This window comes from Artemia franciscana, chromosome 2, assembly GCF_032884065.1.
Source record: "Artemia franciscana chromosome 2, ASM3288406v1, whole genome shotgun sequence".
NCBI classification, from domain to species: domain Eukaryota; kingdom Metazoa; phylum Arthropoda; class Branchiopoda; order Anostraca; family Artemiidae; genus Artemia; species Artemia franciscana.
The window spans coordinates 45,649,004-45,676,050 of record NC_088864.1 but is presented as its reverse complement, the minus strand read 5'-3'; the positions used below and the strand labels follow the sequence as shown (position 1 = coordinate 45,676,050).

The following is a 27,047-nucleotide window of genomic DNA, read 5'->3' as shown; positions in this document are numbered from 1 at the left end:
TCAGTAAAAGAAACTTGTTTTTATTTAAGTAAAATTATGATCAAACTGAGTGATTGGGTGGAATAAAGTGAGCAACCATTATCTTAGTTCCTTAGATAAGCCTGTTTCACCAGAGGCATCATGGAAAAGCCAGTCATCCTCCACATTTTCGGCAGCAAAGATGTCCTCGCACTCTGCTTGGATGTAGGCATTAATGCTGCACAGGTTTACATGATAGTTTTGCCATAGTGTATTCCAGGGCCTTCCCCTTCAACAGGTACACCGTGAATTCCAGAAAAAGACACCATTCTGAAGTCTCTGGTCATTCATTCGTAGAACATGTCCTAAATATTTCTATCTTTGCATTGTGATGACACTGGTCATAAGTGGCCATCTCGTTGCGTTTCGTAATGATTGATCAGTTTTTATCTGAGTCCAATAAATACATTCAGTAATCTCCGGAGCAGGTCTTTTCGAGCACTTGGATTCGTTTTTCTTGTTGTTGGTTCAAGTACCACGTTTCTGAAGCGTATAGCAGCATAGGCAAGACGTTGCTATTGAAAAGCCGTACTTTCAAGCAAATGTGAAACTTATGGGACATTTTTAGGAGCCTATTGAAGGTGTCATTTACCGCTCTTATTTTAGCCACTACTTCTTGTAACGTTGGACCAGAAATTCGATAATACTTCATATGTATTGAACTGAATGCTCGATGTCCTGGCTCCCACAATTAATTTTCAAAACAGAGTCATTTGTTGATACGTATTTTTTTTTTCTGGGGTTCCTTTTCAACCCACATGAATAGCTCTTCCTCTCAGCCCATCCAATATTTCTTAGAGTCACTTCTTGCAGGACTCTAGCATTAACCCAGCATAAATATTAAACAGTAGGGAAATTCCTATACTCTCTATTAAAACTTTTTGGGACACATCAGTTGCACACCTTTCTTCATGACCCCACCTTCTTTAATCTTTATAGTGTGGTAGCAACTGAAGCTACTGCTGCAATGCAAAGGAAAACTTCTCTTTCCGGACGCTGTGATGCGTCCCATTTCTGAATCAAGTTTTCGCTACTGTTAAATATTTATGCTATGAACACAATCTAGTCTGGCTGTCAGTGGTCTTGCCGCAGTATTCGCAATTTTCATACATGATAATCATGAGAGCGAATAGTTTATCTGGGACACGGTAGCATAGAATGATCTTCCACAAACTTTGATTGTCTACAAAGTGGAAGGCTTTCTCAAAATCGACAAAAATCATACAAGTCTTTGTCATCCATTCTCGACTTACTTCGGTTAGAATCCAAAGTGCAAAAAATCTACCCAGGAATGATTTGAACGCGATCCATGTTGCTCGTCTAGAAACATAAATTCTAGACACTAACCATTATTCAAAACAAGGTCAGCACAAATTTCGCACAAGATACTTAATTTTTACCGAAGTTGGTTAGTAAGAAATTGTGAATTTGCTGATTACAAATCAGAGGTCACTGCTGTTATTTAGAGATGAAAATCGAAGCATATTATGTACTTGTTTCAAAAGTAGTGTTTAACGTCCATAAATATTAAAGTCTTTATGAGCTTATTGACTGTAAATTTGAAGTACCTTTTTCACAAATGGCGTTTTGTTTCCACTTAAGTTGGTATTTAAGGAAGAGCTTGCTGAATATAAATCAGAAGTTAAACCTGGCATTACTACATTAGCCACATACTTGCATTCAGCCATCTGATCAAGGGCCCATAGTTATACCGATGATTGTCCGAAATTAAACATGGGAAGTAAATATTTCAAATACGATTTTTTATTTCCGTCAAAACTGGTAAAGTACGAGTAATTATCCCGTGGAATATCCTTCCCCTGACGGAAAAATCCCCCAGAGAATTCCAGCCCCACTCTCCACACATAAAACGGAGTCACCAAAGAGAAATTAAGACAATTAAAACCAATTTTGTATAGGAATTCTTGGAAATTTCCCCCTCCCCCCCCGTGTAATCTGGAATAACTTAAATTTTTAGTTACAGAAACATGCATTATAGAAAATTGACGGAGTAAATAATTCTTTTTCAAACAGAAATTATAAGTAAGGAGTAAAACACCTTCAGGCGAAGGATACACCAGGGGCAAAACACCTTCAAAAACACGAATGATCTTGCTGAAAATTTCCCATCAAAGTTAGCATATCCGAATACCCTCTTGCAGAGGTTTTAATCTACTATCAACGAAAATGCAAAAATCTAAGTATTTTTGCGTGTATTTTTTCCTAGATGGATGATCACATATACGTTTTTATTTATTTGTTTTTTCCCATGGGTGATCGTATCGAATTAATACTCGTAAAATGTCGGGAGAAGGCTCATTCAAACGAAAATAAAAGGTCAAGTGCTCTTATAAATAGCACAAAAGATTGTTTCGCAGTAAAGTGGGTTTTACGGCGTACAACAACAATTTTGATCCGAAGAGGGCCAAAAAGCTAGATGGAAAATTCGGACATAACAATGGATTTAAAATAATGAAGAAAAAAAAACATTCTTTCAAACGATTATTTAAATATCTGGTGCCCTTTTTAAGTGTTTATTAAGAAAACAAGGATTTTCATTCATGGTTGACCCTGTAGGGCAGCCCAGTAAAGAGCGTGATAGTAAAGAGTAAAATTAAAATTAAAACTAACTATATATACTGCTTCAAAGTTTATGCAACATGAAGTATATGAAAAAGTGTTTGAAACAAACTGGCTCATGATATTTCCGTGTATTTGTAGAATTCTGAAAGACAAGTGATTGATTGAAAACGAAGCTTGCTTGAGTTTTCTAGAGAATTGAAATTGTATTATAAAATTTATTGGTCGATAAAAGACTATTGAGAACTTCATAAATTAGTATTTTATTTTCTGCAGGCTACTTATGGAATTGTCTGTTCCTAATCCTGTTTACTTGCTTTGGTTTTCAGTTTTCAGTAAAGCGCTACTTTTACACAACTCTACAAGTACGGGGGAATACCATGAGAAATTTTATTTGAAACATTTTTTCAGATATATACTGCGTAACTTCGAAACAGTAATTTTTGTCCGTTTTAAGTTTCAACTTCGCTCTTTAGTATCATCAAATAGCTTCTTTTTTTTAATTAATTGTGGTTTGTCTTTAGGCTTTAAAAATAAACAATAAGCCTTATAAAAAGATCTTTGTCCAACTTAGGCGATGAAATTATAGAAGTCCGCATAAGGGTATCAAGTACATGTTTTACTTTGAACCTCCCTCTCTTGAACTTTCCTTTTTTTAAATCTGCGATTTTGTCGCATAAAGAGGTCAAGGTAATAAAATTTCAATATTTTGCTTCATTGAACTTAACATTGTCGGAGAATTGATCATTAGAAATGAAAATTCCACTCTGGATTCACCATGGTCGAAAACAGAAAAAAATAAGAGAGTTCCTAGATCCCCCCGCTAGGTATTGGAAAAAATTATGGGGTATATTAATTGAAAATGCCTTTTGTTTTGGTATTTTCATTGAACAATTAGAAAAAAAATTATACATTTGCAACCTACCCCTAGATTCTGGAGAACACATTTTGCCTATCCCTCCTAAATTTTCGTGAATTGACACCATTGCTCGATGCACCTTTTCATATATAAATCTACAAAAAGTCCGTTGATAAGCTCAAGAGCTTTGAATTGACCCATTAAACACCTCTCTACAATGCTGGAATATCCTGCTAGTTCTAATACTTACTTAACTTAATCCTGATGCCGGAGTGGCGTTGAGATTGTCGTCAGCCATGTCCCGATACCTCTGTATCGGACAGCAAAATTCCAGCCTGGTCCATGAATTTCCCGAAACCGTCGTTCCACTGGAACTTGGTTCTTCCTCTTGGACGTTACGAGCCACTACTGGCGGGTTCACAGTCATAAAAAGTCCAAGCCAGAGTGTCGGCTGGCAGCCACAAAAGATGCCCGAACCAACGAAGTGTCAGTTGGGAAGCCTGGTGTGATAAGGGCGACTGGGAAGTCATACTTCGTAGGCGGTCATTGCTGATGAAATCTGTCCATCAAATTCCCTTAGTTGTCCAACGCTACTTAGATTGAAGAGTGTCGAAACGGCACTAAAAGCTGCAGTTACAGACCAAGTTTCACCTCCGTAGAGCAGAATCGAACAAACTGACAGTCAAAGGATCTTCATTTTGGTGGCTCATTTGATCATTGGCTTCTTTCAAACATAGCTCAGTCTACCGAAGACGACAGAGGCCTTAGCCACGCGGGTAACAGCATCATGATCGATACAGCCACCTGATGATGCGTCAGACTTTGACTGCACTGCCATGACTTTCGTCTTCTACCGACTAGTGGAAAGTCCGGTTCTGTCGGCTTCTTCCAGAAGCGTGTTCAGAGCCATAAGTAGCTATGAAAGTTCTTATAGACAGCCGAAAATTTTTGATACATATCGAAGGGGCTTGGAGGGACAATATATAAGAGGATTATAAATCGTCAGATTTCGGGTTTTAGACAATGGAGATTATGACGTTATTCTTTTCATATTTCTCAGTACTTCCGAACAAATAAAATTTCAAATAGGGATAAGTTCTTTTATTAGACAATGAAACAGATGCAAAAAGTTCTGTCTATTTCGATCACATATACATTGACCGCCATCAGCAGATAAACTAAAGTGTTACAATTAAAACAAAAGGTATTTATACTGAACAAAATTGCTTCCGGGCCATAAATAGTTTCTGGTTCATTACCTGAGAGGGTCCATTCCAAGTCTTGAGTTACAAAATTTTCTTCTTAATATTGCATTAGCGCAAGTTGAATTTTTAATGAAGGTGGCAACCTTATCCTTCTTCCAATTGTAAAAGAAATGCTGCTGAATTTACAGTTATACTCTTGTTTGGTCTATCATCCAGAGGCGGATCTAGAGTAAGGGGGAAATATGACAAGGGCGCCAATGAGACAAATCCTGGGGGGGGTGTAGTGTGACAAAGGTGCCAATAATTGACCAAACTGGCAAATTTACTCTAAAAACAGAGTGATAAAAGAAAAAAAAAACAAAGAAAGAGGGCATCAGAAAAATCTTGGGGTCCCCAGGGCACCAGCCCTCCTCTGGATCTGCTAGTTCTATTATCCCCGTTTATATGACGCAGGTATTTTTTCGAAGAACACACTGCCTTTCTATGACGAACAAAGAAAAGTTCAAATAGGATAAGTCCCTTTATTAGACAATGAAACAGAACTAGAGGGGAAAAGCCTCCCCCCTCTAATACGATATAACTTCCGTTAGTTTCATGTTTAAATGTCACAATTTGCTTTCTTTAGAAAAATTTGTGTAATTTTTTTTTTTTTTTTTTTTTTTTTTTTTTTATTAAAATGGCTTAGGCTACGTTTAGCAACAAGCACGTTAATATACCATTTAGAATAAGTAAAACCGTGCCAAGAAGTATGTTTGCTCTAATCTTGCAGATGAACAAACCATAGTAAATAACTGTGGTTGTATCTACAGTTAAAGCTTAGATTGTCTCCTAAATAAAAATTGTGTCTCACTAATGCTCCAAATACAGTTTCAATTCAAAATTATGGATTATCTTACCATGTCAAAGAATAAAAGTAATTTCATTTAATCTTTTTCGGTTCATTAATGTAGATTAAACTATTATTCTTTTGTTATTTATACAAATTAACAAAAGCAAATGAATTCTATTCACTTCAGTCTTATTTAAAATAAATAATGATATCACGACTGTTCCTTTTCGAAACATAATTTTCTCTCAATAATTATATTTTTCTCCAGGGGAAACGCCGAATCTCCAAATGAATTAATTAAAAAAAAAAACCTTTTCCAAAAAATACATTTTTCAAAGAAAAGTAGAGCCACATTAAACGAAAAATGAGCTGAAATAAAGTCATATAATTTTCCAAGCACAATACTACCACAGATCACCATCAATAAATAAATGAAACACAAAATGAACAGAAATTACCATAAATAACCGAGTCAAACTCAAAACGAGCGGAAACTACGATGAGAAACAGAGACGATGCCTTCTGAAGATCAGAACCTAATTTGCACTTTACTAAAAACAATTAAGCTGAATGTTTCTATACGTAATAATTTCGAAAAAAAAACACAGCCTTAACCATGATTACTGAAAAAAGCAACAACAAATGAATGTGGATTAACAGTCTAGTATACACATACTGATATTTATTCCTTAAAGTCTTAATAATTTTTGATTTATCTAAGTTAAAAATGTTCAAACGTATTTGTTTTCAAAAAATATAAAAACGTATTTTGTTTTCAGTAAAGTGCAAATTATGTTTAGAAAATTCAAAAGTTTTGAATTTTCCAAGTTTAGGTTATATTACTCCCAAAAACAGGATCTTAAACTCGATAAAATTCCAAAAAAGGACTGAAGAGATTTAAAAATCCTATTGACTTTGCAGCTCGATGAAGTATCATCCTTTTTAATCGTTGACACCATGGCAGATAAAAACTTGTAATACAATCTTGTCGAACCTAACTGAAGGTTACCAAAATTCGACGTCTAAAAAGAGTGTAAATCAAGGTAAAAAAAGAGAAAATATGCGCGCGCATGACTACCACCGCGCCAGCATCACATCTGAGGTAAAAAAGAGCATATATCTCACGAAAATTGTACAAGTTGGCAACCATGTCCCTTGAGTTAAATTTAATTATGACGAAGTTGCCAACTAACAACTGACATTAAAGTGAATGAAAACTGACACCTAAAAAAGAGTGATTTTTTCTGAGGTAAAAAGAGTACATTTCACACGAAAAATAGAATGTCTATCATTTCCATCTGCAATGATTACCTAAACTTTATAGTTACATTGATAGGCCATGAAGACAATTTTTCTTCCTTTAGATGCATAGAAAACAAATCAAATACATGCTATCAATATGCTGCTCCCGCAACACTTCTGCCTGCAAAGGCAACAGAAGGCTGTTGCAGCACTTCACGTAAATCTAGTTCAGATTTTTTTTTTTTAAGTCCAAACGATTTATGGCTTTTGTCGAGTCAAGCATGCGTTGCACGCAAAAACTGTTCAATTTTAGGTAACCAGGTTTTTTCACATATCGAGACAAGAGTTGTTTCATGTTTATTAGTTTTTCAAAGTCTTTATGGATAAAACAAAAACATTGCCTAAAATCAGAAGAAAAGTCTCGAAATTATCCGCTAGAGAAGCCAAACTAATTATGACAAATGAATAACAGAAAAAAAAAAAAAACATCGAAAGACATACTTTTTTACCCACAGTTTCCGCATGTTTATCTAATATTCTAATAGAACCGGATGAACGAGAGATTACCTTTTTTTATCTCACATTGTGTTGTGATCAGGGTTGCCACCCCTAGTGGTTTATCACTATTTCCAGTGATTTTTATGTTGCATAGTGATTTTTGTCTAGTTAGTGACTTCATAGTGATTTTTGTTCCAAATCTAGTGATCTTTTCCTAAATTTTGCAATTTTTCACTATATAGCTCGTAGATTCATGATTCAATCAAATAAATCATACAAGAAGCTAATTAATAAAAAAAGACACAAAATAGTGATTCATTACAGTTCCTAATATGTTCCAGGTTAGCATTTAAAAAAATATACTGTAAAAAAATTTTTTTCCAACAAAATCTTTTGCTCGAATTCAAACAAGTAAAAAAAATTCCAATTTTTTTGTTGGAATTATGACTTGCTTATGAGAAAATGTCAACTTATGATCTGAATTTCCCCAGCCTCCCGAGCAGTGCCACTGGCAGTGATATAAGCAAAGCTACTGTTATTATCACGAATGTACCACGTGACCTCGATAATACATCCAAGCGGAAGGAAAGAATTGACTGTATTTCTGGTCACGAGTGCATTGATACTGTGCGCGCCTCTGGTGATAATTGATTGTGCTACTGAATTTTGCAAATCTGCGCGCTCGGTTTTTTGTGATTGTGAAGCGAAAATGGTGGAGAAAAAGTTTTTTGGTATAAGGAAAGGCGTTGCACAATATCTTGATTTTGCGCCTCTCAAAGCTTGCCTGTGTGTAAAAGACGCTACGAGAATCGGGAGCACAAATTGTGTGAAAATTATGTTCGAAGACGAAATCTGGACTGAAGTTAGACTATGAACTGTTCATAGTGTATGAATATTGGCGAATTCCTAGGTGCTGCAGGAAATGTCAACTCCTGACCACCTTGCTGCAAACTGTCCGATCAAATCTACAGATGCTCACGTTGCTCTGGCCCCCATATGAATTCCAGTGACTCACATTGCAGTAACACCCCCAAGTGTGCAAATTATAGTGGAGATCATATTGCTTACAGTTTTCGTTGCTCCAGGCTAAAGGCTCTTGCTAATTAGGCTTGCAATCATGGATGAGTATAAAGTCTCAGTGTGCTCTTTCAACATCAATGGGACAAAGGTTCAATTTTTCTATTTTTCCGAATTAATGGGACCCTCCACTACCCCCCAGATGGTCAAATTGGGAAAACAACTATTTCTAATTTAATCTGGTTTGGTCTCTGATACGCCTGCCAAATTTCATCAACCTAGCTTACCTGGAAATGCCTAAAGTAGCAAAACCGGGACCGACAGACCGACAGAATTTGCGATTGCTATATGTCACTTGGTTAATACAAAGTGCCATAAAAAGCAAATATTTCTATTAGATCACCGATAACCAGTTTTCAGTGATCGAGGTATACGCCAAAGGTACCAGTTCGAGAAAATACAGGGAGGAAGCAAGGATTTTGTTCTATTCTCTGTCTAAAGATGCGAAAAGGCATTCCTCAAAATTTCAAGGGTAATTTTCACTTGAGAAAAAACAAAACATCAATTTAAAGGCATTTTTCCACATCTAGGGAAGTAATTTTACCCCCTTCCTGTAGGTGTGCCTGTATGAACATATTAAAGAAACAAAACAATTATTAATTTCAATGATAAAGATGTTATAATATATTATAATTCTAGTGATTTTCAGTCAATAATCTAGGAATTTATGTGCTGATTTAGTGATTTTTTCAAGAATCTAGTGATTTTTTTCACCGGGTGGCAATCCTGCTTGAGATAGCGAACGAAGCAGTTGCCTTAATTGATACCAAAAATTCAGAGGTTAAACACGAGGCATATAACAAGATTTGAACGGAACAAAGTCGTTATAAAAAATACGGTAAAATACTAGTTGAGTGAATTCTTGCTATCTCAGAAAGGTGTTAGGTTAGGAAAATGAAACTTTCAGGAATGGGTCTACAGACTAAAGTATATCCTGGGAAGGTATTTTAAAGTACCCATCTCCACTCCTTCTCCCTCTAGAGAGCCCTGAAATTCGCCTACATGACAGGTCTATACCTATTGAAATTTTGACAAAACAACATTTTACCTTAATTTTCAGTTACCAGTTGCTTTTTCTCTGCCTTTAGTTCTGAAAAATGCAATTCCTGTTATCTGAGTAGAATTCTGAGCCATATCCATGTTCGTTTTTTTTCAAAATTTAGGAAATGTAGTTGTACATCTTTAAAACCTTATAAATTGGGATTAAGCGAAGTTGTGAAGCTGAAAACAATTTTTTTGTACTTCATTCAAGCAGAAAATCTATTTTGCAAGGTTTCACTTTCATAACACACATATTTTTGAAGGTGATCAAAGGGCAGGGCACTCTAGAGGGAGAAGGAGTGGAGGTAGGTACTTCAGAATACCTTCCCGGGGTAGACCCATCCCTGAAAGTTTCATTTTCCTAACCTTACCCATTTCTGAGATAGCAAGAAGTCTATCAACTAGAATTTTACCAAAAATAGCTATTATATCGAGGGAAGCTGACCCAAAAAACAGGAGTGGAAGAAGTAAAAAAAAGGACAAAAAAAAACAATTAACTATATCAGAAACTCGTTAAAAATTGAAAATTCCAGAATGGGCACTCATGCCGAAGCTCCCTCGACGTACACACCTACTAAGACGGATAGTTTATGGGGGACAAATTCGAAAAAAGCAAAAAACATATAAATTACATAAAAATATAGAATTACAGGAAAATCTGCAAAACTCTTTGCATTCCAAGGTTTGGGGCGCTGACTGGAGGGCCCAACCAAATCATTAGTGCCTGTTCTGAGCCATCGTATCCTGCCTTGAAAATCTTTTTGAAAGAGGAAGCTGGAAGACAAGACAGACTAACCTTTGTCATCCAGACCACTCAAGTTTAGAAACGGAACAAGTTATTATCAAAACGTCGTTCTTTTCATGTCAAAAGGCACAATTAGGCATTCTTAAGGAATCAATTATTATATATACCTAAGGAATAATCAGAGGCGTAGTTACAGTATTTTATTGGGGGTGGGGGGCAAGAGGGGATGCTAAAATAGATTTTGACTCTGTAAGGTTTGATTTTTATGTACTAAACTTCTATTATAGCCTACATGATTTATTGAAATGCTGTTTTTATTAAATTGATTTGCTAGTGGACTCACCAATTTATATTAGTAAATAGCATTACTATCAGCGGGCAACATAAAGCCGAAACAAATACGCCGCAGAATAGTGCTGCCTAAGTAAAGATACAGGACATCATTTTAACTACTATACTTCAAATTTGAAAATATTCGAGAAATAAAGTTGGAATTATTAACTTATCAAGTATTACCACGCTCTTTTCCACATCGCTCTTTTCTTAGGCAGCACTACTGCGCTGCCTGTGATTAAGTATCAAATGCTATTTAATTACACCACTCATCGGAAAATTCCCCATGTGATATAAAGAAGATATTTGTTTACTTTAGTGCAAGATTAAACATACATCAAGACAAGAAATCCCACATTAATAGCTTGCATAAGCTATTATTTATATTCTGGGTCCTGAAAAAAATCACGTAGAAGGTGGAGAAATATAAAATGTACAACAGTCAAGGATAGGAAGTCCCCCCGTTTTAAGTACTACTACGCAGCTACTTTATACGCAGCAGAATAGTGATGCCTAAGTAAAGATACAGGACATGTCAAAGTATTACCACGGATAATGTAACATTATATTGTGACCTATTCCCCACATTTTAACTACTATACTTCAAATTCGAAAATATGCGAGAAATAAAGTTGGAATTATTAACTTATCCGTTGGGCATTGATTGACAAAGAATATCCAGAAAATCTGAACAATCCTTGGCATCATTGCAGCAGAAACCTTAGATTAATTACCTTCCCCTTTGTATCTTTGTTTGCAAATAAAGAATTCTATAAAAATTACACAAAGTTTGTCATATGTGAATAAACGTATACATTTCCTGAAAGGGGGGGGGGTACGCTTAATATCATTTTTATGTCTATAATTCCCTTCACAAGGAATTCTTGGTCTCCTAGTAATGCACGATAAAACTGATAATATTAGAAAAAGAGAAAGGGTGGGTGCTGCTTATACGTGCACACAAAATTTCTAAACTGTGAGAAAAAATATAAATATTTTGCTTAAATTCACTTTATTCTGTTCTCAGCAGACACTTTGTTTATCATTCTGATGTGGAGATAAATTCCCCATAAGTAGCCCCGGGGTCTTGTGAAATGCAAACAATTTCAATTCTTTTTTTGGAGCTGGTTTAAAGGAATATTTAGAAAAGTGAAAATAGCAAGAAGCCAGTAAGCCAGTAGGGTATAATACATAGAGGCAGTTCTTCATTTATGGGTTAGTATGTGAATCCGAAACGTAAGGAATAGGACGTTTTGAGGGCTAATTGGGCATTTCAATGACAAATAAGAGTTTCCATTAAATACTGGAAATAAAAATTAAAACAATTAATTGATTCCTGGAGCAGATCCCGCTCTACAAAATTCCATGACCGAACTAAAACCCACTTTGACCTATCTAGTTGCAGTACGAACATCATTATAAAAAATACTAAGTCTTAATTTCTTTTTCAATGATTTCTTCTTTACTCAGGGATTATATTCACTGTACATCTACCTTCTTATTCTTCACTGATTCCATTTCTGTCAATTTGTAGATGGTGGGGGTGCATTCATTTCCACTTTTGAAAGTTTTAAAACAAGAGAATCTAATCTTGCACTGATAGATTTTAGGAAGTTAAAGCACTTTAAATATCAGGGGAAAAATTGACCTGAGCAAACGTGGCGAATCAGGAAGCCTAGAATATTTTTCAATTTTGCTATTAACTAGGCTCATATTTTTACTTGATAATAGGTTTCAAAGGCAGTACATTTGGAAAAATATTCAGGTAGAACATATTGCGAAGCGTAATGGACCCCTATTTTTTCCTTTGTATTAAAAACAAAAAAGGATTAATTTTGAAAAATTATATGCTAAAAGTAAAAAGCAAATTTGACATTTAAAACAAGCAACAGCTTTAAAGTTACTTAATAGATTATATTTTTTTTGTCCAAATTATTGGAGGGATACTCCCCCCCCGACTCAACGACGCCACTGAGAATAGTGTCGAAGAGTTTTACGCAATGTCGCTGTTGCAACATGAAGTCCACTAAACAAATTAATTGAGACATGAAGATTGAGCTAGTTTTATTATGTCCCTACATCTTCTGACAGCTTTACTAAGCAAGTTCTCTTTGTAAACCCTCAGGCAGATTTTTAAGGCAACTGACCAGACCAAAAACCTGGTTGATTACTGCGAAGAATAATGTTGATCCAATTGGAGGCTTTCCCAACTCTGGTAGGGGGAGGGGGACAGGTGATGTCACCAAGACAAAAAGGAGATATATCCGCTAATCATGCGAAGATGTGGTTTCTTTTTTGTTCAAGGTAGGGGACTGTGTACCTCCAGTTAAGGATTTTTCAAATATGTACTTTCTCTGGACCATATTTTGAGGAATTCCAAGCTCTTTTTTGAAATTTTTAATCATTATCGCAACTAAGAAATTATTGTTCAATCGAATCTGAGAAAGAATTCTAAAAATATAAATAATAAATAAAAATAATTCTAAAAATAATATAAAAAATATAATTACAAATAATTCTAAAAATAGCGTTATATTGGAAACATTTGCTAGCAGACAATTTCTTTAAAAATCTGTTTTTTCAAATTTTGGCAACTACTAGCGCCATTCCTACTTTGCTAGGTAGTTGCTGCTGCTTCGAAATGATTTTTTGAAGCTATGAAACAAGAGCCGGAAGACTGGAAAAGTATTATACGAAGTCTTCTAGATACCAGTGAGCCCTGCATAATCCCGAATCAAATATATTTGAGCCTAAGATTATTTAAAGCTAAAACAAGGTGACAAAGAATAATGCAAAATTTGTCAAAATCGTTTCCGGTTCAGCAACTGGATAAACAAAGGAAAATATTAAATAAATCGTCCCGTACAGGAATCATAGAAGAAACCACGGAATCATCTCTATTTCCAACAGCAAATAATTACGAAACCCATAATAATAAGCATTCCACTGTCCAACAAATGCTGCAAATATAGAGATTGAGAGATTAAATTACCTTATGTTATAGTGATCTAGAAACGAGTTAATCTATTTCATTATATGTTATATCACATGTCCTATTTTTATTAGACTTAAGTCATGAATCAAAATATCACCTCTAGCCGTTATTAATTCATCTTGTATTCTTCTGCCAATTTTTTGTCTACAAGCATTGAGAGCAAGAATTTTAAACTGATTGGCACCTGGCTAGTAAATGACATATTATTTATTTTAGTTTATGATTAGATCTTACCTAAAAGCAGGTGGTCCTGTTGGTACAATGGATCTCATTTCTTGCTTAGGTAATGCGCTCATTAAGAGATGAGTGTGATGGTTTGATGCTGCAAGATAGGCAGCGCTAGATGGCGTGGGTGGAACGTTCATAATAACAGGGGTAGGTACTTCTTCTCTCTCAGACATTGAAGACCAGTCGTGACGAGATTTTTCAACAGCACTGAAAGATAGTTTTTATATTAACATTAACAAAAAATAAAATAGCAATACATTATGAAATCCCAAAAGCCGTTAAGGCGTTAATTAAATCCTTCAAAATATAGAGTGGAGGAGCAAATTTGACATTTAAAAAAAGAAAATACAGAAATAAATAAATAAATAAACCTTTGAAAGAGAATTTCAAATTCTAGGGGGTACTAACCCGCCCAAAATTGATGGCACTCTTTAATCCTCTGTCGAATAAATGATTTAAATGTTTTGCATGTCTTTTCCATGGAAAGTAAGAATTGAACTGGAAACCTAAATGAGGAGAAACTACTATGAAAGAAGCTTGAAACGAACAGGAACTGAAATGACAAGTTAGGCGTTGCCACCCATGAACCGCCCTCCTCCCAGAGGTTAGAGTCCTTCTGTTTTACTGAATACTCAGTAGATTGTTTAAATTGAAAAATCGCTAAATTTAAAAGAAAAGGCAGAAAGACGAAATCAAGATTTTATGAAACAAACTAAATTAATTGTCACAAATATATTGCATCGAATATTCTTTACCCAAACTATGTGTGATGTCACCACCCCTTAACCCACGGTCTATACTAAAATAAGTGTGCTGCCATACCTAAGACTCCCAATCATACAGATGGAAAATTCTTGCATGGCTCGGGCCTAAGGACTTAAACTTGGACTATAGAGTACTAATAATAACCTTGTTGTGGGGCATCTGGGAATAATAGGTCCAAATATGGGACCTCTGTTGCTAACATCACCTTCCGGTCACTAACCGTCCTACCTAGAGTCTGATCATGAGGCAGGGTATTTTTTGGAATACGCACCTGAGTTAAGATGGATTGAAGCCAGTAAGGGCTGCCAAAATCATGCCCAAAGGGGTAAATCCCAATAGATATATAAATATAAAGAAACAACCGCGGGGCCAAAAAAGATCCTCTGAGGAGCAATCCGAGATGCGAGAAAGAAGTTCTCTTGCTAGTACCGGTTCTATGACCCTAGCACAGCTTTTCGCTGACCATTGGCGAGTGATGGATGACTCTTCCCTCTCTTTTGAAGGGCAAACGTTGCCTGCCCAACCCAGTCTAAAGCCGGTGGGTGGGGTCCTCAATATAAGGGAACACAACGGTGGACCATCGACAGAACCAAGGAAGGCTCTTCTACAAAGGAAAAAAAAAAACATTTTCAAAATACCATGCTGGAAGGGGTAGCAATAGTCCAGCAGATATTGGTGCCATATTGCTATGATTTTTGGGGGGAAGAGGCAACAGGCCTTAGTCGCTTGAGCTTCAGCACAGTTTTTGTGAGTTCACCCGCAATAATAGCAAAAGTAATAACACAGGACCATTAAATCATAAACATCGAACATTCTTCTAGGGCCCTGGTTCTATCAAGGTGGTAAAAAATAACAGGATAGAGGGCTTGGAATGAACTAGGATCCATAAGGCTAGTTTTATCTCCTTCAATCATACGGAAAATATATCCACTTTTCTATTAAAGCATTTGCACGAAGCCTTTGCTTTCAACGTGTTCTTTGTGTAAATGGGGTCGTTACCCTGGGGCGTTACTTATCACGTGATGGCATGCAAGGGTGCAGGAGACCCTGGGGACACATGGAGCACTCAAGGAGAGTCAAATTGTCCCCCAGTAGTTTCAGCCCTTAAACAGGGCAATAAAAGCAAGATTCTACGATCGAGTGAGGTATTCTCCTGCTCTCCGTGGTCGTTCGACCAATATGGCACCACGGAAGAAAAGAATACCAAAAAAGAGAACACTACATTGGAGACACGCCTATTTTTATCAAGACAGCGCTATCGCGTTAATTAAGATTGGGTAATATAATGGCATTGTTAAGTCCACGAGTTGTTTTTCTTTCTGGAAATATACATATGCTCCTTATTTGCAAACATCTAGATATGAGCCGGATTGCAATTTAAAAGGAGTACAAGCAAATATTTAAACAACATAAGCCTAGACTCTGCCACTAAAATCTTACTATCCGGACAACGCTCAAAATCAAATTTTATGCATGTTAATATTTTTCCTTTGGTTATAGGTTGACTTATTCTAGCGAAAGCAAATTGTAATTCGGCTCATTATATGCCAGGCCGGCTGTATAATTGCATTTACGTCAATAAAAATCTGGGAAAACCGCAACCAGAGTTCACAACATGAAAAATTCTTATAGATCTTAATCACTTCTATCTTCAACATCCATAACATATTACTGACAAAAGATTCAAAAGTTTTTGAACACTGTTATGTCTTTTTTCGAAGATGGCACCACAAACTGTAATTTTTCAGGCGATATACCACCATGGTTTAGCGTTTTCATAATGGGTTTATAAAAAGTGGATGGTAAAACAAAAAGACGAAAACTGTACAATGCACTCCTGTAATTGAGTAGGCAGCTACTGCTGTTAAGAAATTAGATATAAAAAAAATCTCAGTTGAAGGTAAGGAGTATTATTAAAATGAGGAAGCTGCCCCCTTCTCAATCCCCGCTCTTTAATCAAAATTTTTAGTACTGTCCCAGGAGTCGTTCTTACAGAAATGGGACGAAGTCAAACTTCAAATTATGAAGTTTTATTGGATTAGATCATTTCCGAATCAGCCTTTCCGAACAACCACACACTTTTTTGCTACTATTCGCAGTAGTTTGCTCTTTACCAGGTTGAACCCATCTTTGAACCATAAATAGTGATTTTTTGGCTTTCCTTTGTTTTTTAACCTTTCATTTGTCATTTTTTTCACTTTTCATTTAAGCTGACATTCTTTCTAGTTTTTCACTGTTTTATTATGTTTTACTTTTATTGTTTTTTTATTTGTTTTCTGAAGGCAAAATATTCTTATATATTTTTGTTGCATGACCAGCACTCAAAGGAGCCCATTTTTGTTGCATGACCAGCACTCAAAGGAGCCCCCATCCGATCCAACCAAAAGTTTAAGATTTTTCGAGCCATTTGTATATATTTCAAGCAAGTTGTTTTTCTTTTCTTTTTGCCGTGCCAATCGTAAAACAGTAATCTAATTTTCGTATCGTTTTAAGTAAACTATATATTTTTATGAACTTGTTGTACATTTATGATTACAATTTGAAAGGGGGTCAGTGGCGTTGTTGGGAAGGCACATTATCTTCCAATAATTTAGAAAAAATATAATTTATTAAGTAGCTTTAAAACTGTTGCTCTATTTAAGTGTCAAATTTGCTCTTTATTCTGAGCAGATAATTTTCTTTAAGCAATCCATGCTCATTTTTAACATGAGAAAAGTGAAGAAAATGGCGGTCCATTCTAATTCATGAAATGTTCCACATTAATTTTTCAAATATACTGCCTTTGTAACATTATCTTCAAGTAACAATGTGAGCCTAGTAAATAGCAAAATTGTAAACGTTCCATGCCTCCTGTTTCGCCACATTTGTTCAGGTCAATTTTTTTCCTTGATATTTACAGAACTGCAAGTAAGGAGCGACCCGGCTCAATAGCAACCGAAACTCTAAAAACGGAATTTTGATACCAATAGATACACCAAAAGAATTGGATTTTCATTCTGATTTCAAATATAAAAGTTTCATCGATTTTAGTTTTACTCATCAAAAATTACAAGCCTGAGAAAATCTGCCTCATTTTCAAAAAAAGGGGGAAACGCCACATACAAGTTATAGAATGTCAATGAAAATCACACCATCAGATTCGGCGTATCAAAGAACCCTACTGTAGAGGTTTCAAGCTCCTATCTGCGAAAATCTGCAATTTTTGATAGAAGAAAGATCATGGATGCGTGTTTATTTTTTTTTTTTTCTTAGGGTGATCGTATCGAACCAGTGGTCCTAGAATATCACGAGAGGGTTCATTCGAACGAAGATTAAAAGTTCTAGTGCTCTTTTTAAGCGACCCAAAAATTTGGAGGGCAACTAGGCCCCCTCCCAGGCTCATTTTTCTCAAAGTTACCGGATTAAAATTTTGAGATAATCATTTTGTTCGGCATAGTTAACAAGAGCTAAGAGCTCATATGGCACTTGTGACGAGGTCGGAAGAGCCGAGAGCTCATATGGTACGAGGTCGGAAGAGCCAAGAGCTCATTTGGACGAGGTCGGAAGAGCCAAGAGCTCATTTGGCACTTGTGAGAAGGTCAGAACCTAAAGTTAAACTTTATAGCACAAGATCCTTCTAAATATCAAATTTCATTAAGATCTGGTCACCCTTTCGTAAGTTACAAATACCTCAATTTTCAAAATTACCTCCCCCCTCCCAATTCCACCAAAGAGAGCAGATCCGGTCCAGTTATGTCAGTCACGTATCTTAGACAGGTTTCTATTCTTCCCATCCAGTTTCATCCTGATCTCACCGCTTTAAGTATTTTCTAAGATTTCCGGTCCCCCCAACTGTCCCCCCCCCAATTACGTTTGATCCGGTTGAGATTTAAAATAAGATATCAGAGTTACGAGGTCCTTCTAAATATGAAGTTTCATGAAGATCCGATCACTCCTTCGTAAGTTAAAAATACGTTATTTTTCTTATTTTTCAGAATTACCCCCCCCCCCCCCGCAATTGAGCGGATCCGTTCCAATTATGTAAATTACGTATGCAAGACTTTTGCTTATTTTTCCAACCAAGTTTCATCCCAATCCTTCCAATCTAAGGGTTTCCCATCATTTTAGGTCTCCCCACCCCAAACTTCCCCCAATGTCACCAGATCCGGTCAGGATTTAAAATAAGAGCTTTGAGCCACGATATCCTTCTAAAAATCAAATTTCATGGAGATCCAATCACCCATTCGTAAGTTAAAAATACCTCATTTTTTCTAATTTTTCAGAATTAACCCCCCCCCCCCAACTACCCAAAAGAGAGCGGATCCGTTCCGTTTATGTCAATCATCTATCTAGGACTTGTGTTTATTTTTCCCACCATGTTTCATCCCGATCCCTCCACTCTAAGTGTTTTCCAAGTTTTAGGTTTCCCCCTCCCAACTCCCCGCCCCCATCACCAGATCCGGTCGGGATTTAAAATAAGAGCTCTAAGACACGATATCCTTCTAAACATCAAATTTCATTGAGATCCGATCACCCGTTCGTAAGTTGAAAATACCTCATTTTTCTAATTTTTAAGACTTACTCCCCCCCTCCCAACTACCCCAAAGAGAGCAAATAAGTTCCGATTATGTCAATCATGTATCTGGGACTTGCGCTTATTTTTCCCATCAAGTTTCATCCCGATCCCTCTACTCTAAGTGTTTTCCAAGATTTTAGGTTTCCCCCCTCCAACTCCCCCCAATGTCATCAGACCCAGTCGGGATTTAAAATAAGAGCTCTGAGACACAATATCATTCCAAACATCAAATTTCATTAAGATCCAATCACCCGCTCATAAGTTAAAAATACTTCATTTTTTCTATTTTTCCGAATTAACCGGCCCCTTCTCCCCCCCCCAGATGGTCAAATCGGGAAAACGACTATTTCTAATTTAATCTGGTCCGGTCCCTGATACGCTTGCCAAATTTCATCGTCCTAGCTTACCTGGAAGTGCCTAAAGTAGCAAAACCGGGACTTTAGGTTTTCCCCCTCCAACTCCCCCCAATGTCATCAGATCCGGTCGGGATTAAAAATAAGAGCTCTAAGACACAATATCATTCCAAACATCAAATTTCATTAAGATCCAAATACCCGCTGATAAGTTAAAAATACTTCATTTTTTCTATTTTTTGCGAATTAACCGGGCCCCCACTCCCCCCCAGATGGTCAAATCGGGAAAACGACTATTTCTAATTTAATCTGGTCCGGTCCCTGATACGCTTGCCAAATTTCATCGTCCTAGCTTACCTGGAAGTGCCTAAAGTAGCAAAACCGGGACCGACAGACAGACCGACAGACAGACCGACAGACAGACCGACAGACAGACCGACAGACCGACAGAATTGGCGACTGCTATATGTCACTTGGTTAATACCAAGTGCCATAAAAATCTAATAACTATATCTTTGAAGATGCCTTAATCCCCCACAGTACCCAAGGGAAGGGCTGCAAGTTATGAAACTTTGCCCATTGTTTAAATATTGTATTGGTTATTGGTAAGCATACAGAAACTTTCAGGGAGGGGGGATTTTTCCGTGTTGGGGGTGGGGGTTCGGGCGAGGGTTTAGGTGGGATGATCACTCCATGGAGGAATTTTCCACTGGGAAGATAATTTTTCCATAAAGGGGGCGTCGGATTTCCCAGCATTATTTAAAAAACAATCAGAAATTAAGTAAAAAAACAATTTTTTTCAACAGAAAGTAAGGAGCAACACTAAAACATAAAACGAACAGAAATAATTACGTATAAGAGGGGGTTCACCCCCTCAGCATTATCTCGCTCTTTACGCTAAAGTTTCCACGCTAAGTACTTTCAAATTTATTCTAATTAAATGGCATTTGTGATTTATGGGTCATTCTCAAAAATTGGAACAAAATCCGAACTTTAGCGTAAAGAGCGAATTATTGACGATAGAGCGAACTCCCTCATACACATAATAATAAATAAAATCAAACAGTTCGTGGCAACGAACTGTAAGTAAGGAGCGACCCGGCTCAATAGTAACTGAAACTATAAAAAAACGGTATTTTGATACCAAAAGATGCATCAAAAGATTTAGATTTTTATGCTGATTTCAAAAATGTGCCAGAAGAAAGATAATGGAAGTAATTTATTTTTCAGGGGTGATTGAACCAGTGGTCCTAGAATATCACAAGAGGGCTCATTTTTGAAAGAAAATTAAAATTTATAGTGCCTTTTAAGTGACCGAAAATTGAAAAGCAACTAGGCCCCCTCTCAGGCTCATTTTTTCCCAAATTCACCCAATCAGAATTTTGAGACAGTCATTTTGTTCAGCATAGTCAAAAAATTATCTCTGCATCAGCATGCTGTACGAAATGTCTGCTAAGAATAGAAAAAAATGAATTAAAACGAAATACGTATATTTTTCACACAATTTAGAAATTTTGTGTGCCCGTATAAGCGGTACCAATCCATTTTCTTTTTCTAATATTATCTGTTTTACCATGCAGCTTTAGGAGACCGTGCTTCTCTTGTAAAGGGAATTATATACATAAAAACTATATTCAGTATAGCTTATATAATATTAATATCCAGTAATATTGGGTGAGTGCTCATTTGAAAGGAAATCACGACATCTAGTGTCATTTTTAAATAATAAAAGAGACCATTTTGGTACAAAATGGCGCTTTCTGCCGTTTTGTACCACCAAAAATCAAATTTTGCTCCAAAATGGTGAAAAAGAAGAGATAATAGAGATTTTGGATAGCCAATCGATTTTCATGTTCTAAAATGGTAAAAAGGAGGTTTTGAGCCCCCGTCTTGACAAACTACAGCAAAGTGCCGTTTTCTGTTACAAAGTCTCATTTTTTTCACAAAGAGGGATAAAATACAATGTAATGAATATTCCAATGATCCAATCGATTATTCACGGCCAAAAATGGGTTTAGAATGGGAGGTACACATCGGAATTCAGGATTATGGATGGCAGGTGAATTTTAGAAGTCCCAGCATGTTACGGTTAGTCTTTTTCGGTAGCAAGCCTTATGCAGGAACTATATGGAGGGATAAGAGGGCTGTGTTGAAGAAGGCTTTTAAATTGAATTGCTTACGCTCTGGCCCAAGAGAATCTAATTGAGGTGGATACTCTTAGAAAGATCAACAGAGAAATAAATTACAGAAAAACAGCTCACTACCTCCCTTGGTGGCATGATTTCGAAGACGAAGCCAAGATGAAGATGCGAAACCGTCAATCAGGAGGTAATTAACTTCTTTATTTTTACTCCATTAAAGTTGACCATTCAAAGTAAATCCCGATGTCCAGGAGATTACTTTTAGGAACAAGGAAGCATTAATAGTCTTCATTCTCGACGCGAGTGTATACGCTCTAGGTCTTAGGGTTGATTTTTTCCCCTTAGTTAAAAATACTCCAAAACAAAAAGTAAGATGTCTCGAAGAATAAATTGCTTTCTCTCTAAAAAGGCTACGGTACTTGTCGGCTACTGGAAACACATTCAAAAATTACGCTCTGTAAGACAAAAACCTGTTTGCCTGAAATCAGTTTCCAATGTATATTGATAAAGGATACTGTTTAACCACGAGTGTTGAAATGTTATATTAGTTTGGAGATTTCCCAAGAACTGAAAAAGAGGCAACCAAATGTTTCCAGCATTTTAGGTTGTTGCCCAAAACAAAGCAGTGCATCAATGAACACAACATGACTTTATGAATCGCACTAAGGATTTTGTCGACCCACAAACCGCGCATCTACCCAGCAAGTGGAAACAACGTGGGGTTGCACAAAGTGGAGGAATGAACGGCACCGAGGTACAACCGGCCACCATTTAAAATCATATATAGCGGAGTACGCGTGGCGGGCGGCAGTGACGGCAGAGTGTGCGTTCTGATTTCAATAATTTTCAACAGTAGTTCCCGTTATTTTGTTAATAAATTATTGTATTTTCATCATATTTTGGTATATTTCATTATGATTAACCATCAGGGAAACCGGTTTTTGTCTTACAGTGCACATCGTAATTCTTGACTGTTTCCAACAACCGACAAGTACTAAGATTACAATACAGTACTTTGGAGGGTGTATTTGAGACATCTGTCTCATTGTCAGCATTGGCTTATCTAACGTTTTGACATTATCACCATTCCACGCAAGAATATAAGAGATCCTTAAGGCTGTAAACTGACTGATTTTCCCTAGTTTCTTTAGATTGCTACGTGAACCGGAACTTCGGTCAAAGTACGTCACCATAATGTTTTTTCTTTCTTTTGTAAGCTTTAAAGTTTCAAAGTTAATGAACATAAAGAAAACCTAAGTGATCTCATGATCCTGTGTGTTTTTTTCTTTTTGTTTTTGCATTAAAATTTAAACCGGTTCACGAAATATAAGAGCAACTGATACACGAGGGGTAGATGAAGAAAATCTCAATTTTTTTTTTTTTTTTTTATTAAATATGGCCTCATCAGGTATGAAAATATGGTAGGGCAAAAGATTTTGGACCCTTGTTTCCATAAAAAGTCACGTGATTCTTACATTTTCCCATAGTGCCGTATATTTTCACATAGTTGCCGTTCTTTTTACCCTTTTTGGAGTATTTTTCTTTTTTGCACCATAATTTAGACCGGTTCACTAACTATAAGAGCGACGAATACAGGAGTGGCAAAACAGCAAAATCTCCAGCTAGATTTTTATTAAATAGATCAGGTAAATAGTGAGGTAAACACACAGGATGGCACATTGGAATTTTGGGCTCGTTTTCCCGAAAAGTCACGTGATTCTTACGTTTTTTTTATAATGTCGTTTGTTCACATAGTTTCCCCTGTTTTCACCTTTTTTCAGATTTGTAACCCCCCCCCCCCCCCATACGCGGAAAAACAAATCATGTGCATGTTCCTTGCTCGTCCAATGAATTATTTCAATTTAAAGGCCAAAAATCTTCAGCATCAAACAGTTCTCGGTAACGAATCGTAAGTAAGGAGCGACTGGGCTTAACAGTAACCAAAACTCTAAAACGAAATTTTAATACCTATAGATATATAAAAGGATTTGAATTTTTATGCTGATATCATATATATTAGTTTTGTTAGGTTTATTCTTACCCCAAAGCTTACGAGAAGATTTGCATTATTTTTGAAAAAGGGGGAAAAAACCCCTAAAAGTCATAGAATCTTAATGAAAATAACATCATCAGATTCAGCGTATCCGAAAATCATACTACTCAGGTTTTAAAATCCTATCTGCAAAAATGGGTAATTTTGTACTTTTTGTCAGAAGAAAGATCAAGGATGCGTGTTTATTTGTCTTTTTTCAGGGGTGATCGTATCAACCCAATTGTAATATAATATCGGGAGAGGGATCATTCAAACAGAAATTAAAAGTTCTAGTGCCCCCTTTTAAGTGATCGAAAAAATTGGAGATCAACTAGGCCCCCTCCCCCGCTCATTTTCCTCAAATTCTTCTGGTCAAAATTTTGAAATATCCATTTTGTTCAGCATAGTTGAAAGGCTGAATAACTATGCTTTTGGAGATATCATGACCCCCACAGCCCATAGGGAAAGTTCTTCAAGTTACAAAATTTGCCCATTGTTTACATATAGTATTTGTTATTGGAAAGTATGCATACATTTTTCTGGTGGGGGGTGATGTTTTCTGCTGGTGGTATTTTCGATTTTCCACGGGGAGGGAAGTTTCCAGAGAGTGAATTTTCCAGGGAAATTTTTTCACTGAGAGAATTTGACAAAATTCATATACGAAATTCTTTTAATTGTCTTACATTGTCTTTGCGAACTCAATTTTGCATATGGAGATGCTCTGCGGGAATAATCCGGGGGTTATTTTCTGCGTGTTATGGTTTCTGGAAAATATTCCAACGGAAGGGGGTATCTCCACAGTGATTAAGAAACCGATTAGAAACTAAAGTCTTTTTACAAATGAAAGTATAACAAGTAGAATTTTTCCAGCTGAATCGTCTACAAGACATTTTACACAGGAGGGGGCGGGGGATCTAGCGAGGACGGAGCTGTTTCGAAGGAATTTGACAGATGGGGTGCACAATGTGTTGGATAAGATTTCCAGGTAGGAGTTTCCTATGAAGAGAGGGGGGATAGATTTCATGGAGGGTGAGGCAGATTTACCGGTATTATTTGAAAAACGATCAGAAACTTAATAAAAATATACGATATTCCGTATATGACAGTTCAATAAGTAAGTTAATTCGTAACTTACGTATATTAATTACTAATGAAAACGTTAGTAAATAAAATTAAGTTCTAGTGCCCTTGTTAAGTAACCACAAAATTGGAGGGTAACTAAGCCCCCTCCCCCGCCCCTTTTTTCTCGAAGCCAATTTCAAAATCTAGCCTACATTAATGGAAAAATGTTCAGAAATTAAATTAAATTTTTTTCCAACTGAAAGTAAGGAGTGACATTAAAACTTACAACGAAGAGAAATTATTCCGTATACGAAAGGGGCAGTCCCCAACTCAACCCCCCGCTCTATACGCTAGAGTTTGACTCTTTCTCGTAACTCTACTTTTTAAAACAATAAAAAAAATTTGCGCAAAGAACGAAGTGTTAAGGAGGTGACAGCCCCTTTCATATACGGAATAAAACGATTTTACTTATTTATATACATTCGTCTAAAAATAAACGAATATAGAAACTCGTTACGCAAGTTAATTCGTAAGATAAGCATATTTATTACTAATAAAAACGTTCGTAGATAGAACTAAAAGTTCAATTTCCTTTTTAAGTAACCAAAAAAAATTGGAGGGCAACTAGGCCCCTCTTCCACAATTTTTCTGAAAATTGTCCAATCAAAATTTTGAGAAAGCCATTTAGCCAAAAAAAAAGTGAAATAAATATGCAAATTTCGGTTTAATTATTCATGTAGGTCTACGGTAAGCCAAATTCAAAACCTGGATCGATTCAAAAACGTTCAGAAATTAAATTAAAAAAAAGTTTTTTTTAACTGACAGTAAGGAGCGACATTAAAACTTAAAAGAAAACAAATTATTCAGTATATGAAAGAGGCTGTCCCCTCCTCAACCCCTCGCTTTTCACGCTAAAGTTTTCTATTGTTTAAAAAAAAAGAGTTGTGAGAAAGAGCTTAAATTTTAACGTCATTCCTTACTTTCAGTGAATAAACTTGTTTTTTATTTAATTTTATACATGACAAACCAACACAACTTAAAAACAATAGGAAAATTTTTCTCAAGACAATGGGATTCAATACAGTGAATACTTCGGCCCTATATCTATAGGCCGTCTTCAACACAACACCAAATATATATATATATATATATATATATATATATATATATATATATATATACAGAATTAAAATGCATATATATATATATAAACTATAAGTATATATATAAACTTAAAATGCTTAAAACATTAAAATGCGACCTTTAAAACTAAAATGTTTTATAACAAACTTTTTCAACTTTTAAAAACATCATTTTATTTATCAATCCCGGTTGAACTTTGTTGAAGTAAGGATGTTACAGCTGTTTTAAAAATTAAAAAAAACATTTTTAGTTTTAAAGTCTGGATTCTAATGTAAGTTTATATATATATATATATATATATATATATATATATATATATATATATATATATATATATATATATATATATATATATATATATATATATATATGGTTCTTTTAAAGGCTGTTTTAAAATTTTTAAAAAAACATTTTCAGTTTTAAAGTTCATATTTGATGTAAGTTTATATATATATATATATATATATATATATATATATATATATATATATATATATATATATATATATATATATTTCTTTTGGCGTTGAACTGAAGAAGACAACCCTTGGACATAGGGCCGAAATATTCGCTGAATTGAATTACACTGTCTTGAGAAAAATTTCCCTATTGTTTCTAAGTTGTGTTTGTTATGGAAAGGCAGTGTGGTCTTCGTCGCTATTTATTTTATGCATGAGGTGGAAATTTTCTCAACTGCCATACGGCATATGGAACCATGGCCATATAAAATTTGAGCAAAATCTTCAAAATCTAAAAAACCGGCAAGCTAAGACCATCTCCCAAATCTGACTCGTTTATCGTTGAATAGTCCATTAGCCTTAGCTAATTTTCAGGGTTTTAAATTAGATGTGGGATTAATAGCTCTTGATGCCGCTACATCAATTGCTGACGTCAGAGAAGCCACTAAACTTCGCCTTTTTATTTATCAAGGCTCGAAACTAGCGGCACCGAAAATGCAGGAAGGGAAGCAAGGATTTTTCTATTATTAATTTTTGAAATAAAGACACAAAAAATGTATTTTGAAATATCTATGAGGGAGTTTTCGACAATTTGATGAAAATGCACAAAGTTTTAAAATTCTAGGTTTGGTAATTTTCCCCAATTGATTCTCTTGCTCAGAACCCAATAATGACGCACTATATTTTTCTTGCCAAGCGCAGTGTTTTCAAGCTGAGATGCGCGAAACTTGTTTCTGGACACAAGTTTCCAGCATACAATGAATTCATCTCCTTCAAAAAATAATAATAACCCACCAAAAATTTGTTTAGATACATTTTTGTTACGTTTTTACAGTCTGACAAATTTTTTTCTGGGGGGGGGGTCAAACCCCCTAACCCCTCCCCCTG

General features: G+C 35.8%; 1 protein-coding gene across 1 annotated transcript in view; it reads right to left on the bottom strand.

The window, feature by feature from the left end:
• The window catches only part of LOC136042720 (zinc finger C4H2 domain-containing protein-like), a 177,572-nt gene that overhangs the window by 11,091 nt on the left and 139,434 nt on the right, over positions 1-27,047 (bottom strand). The window contains exon 4 of the mRNA XM_065727683.1: positions 13,657-13,857. Coding sequence (XP_065583755.1) covers positions 13,657-13,857 — 201 coding nt within the window. The remainder of the gene's footprint in view (positions 1-13,656; positions 13,858-27,047) is intronic.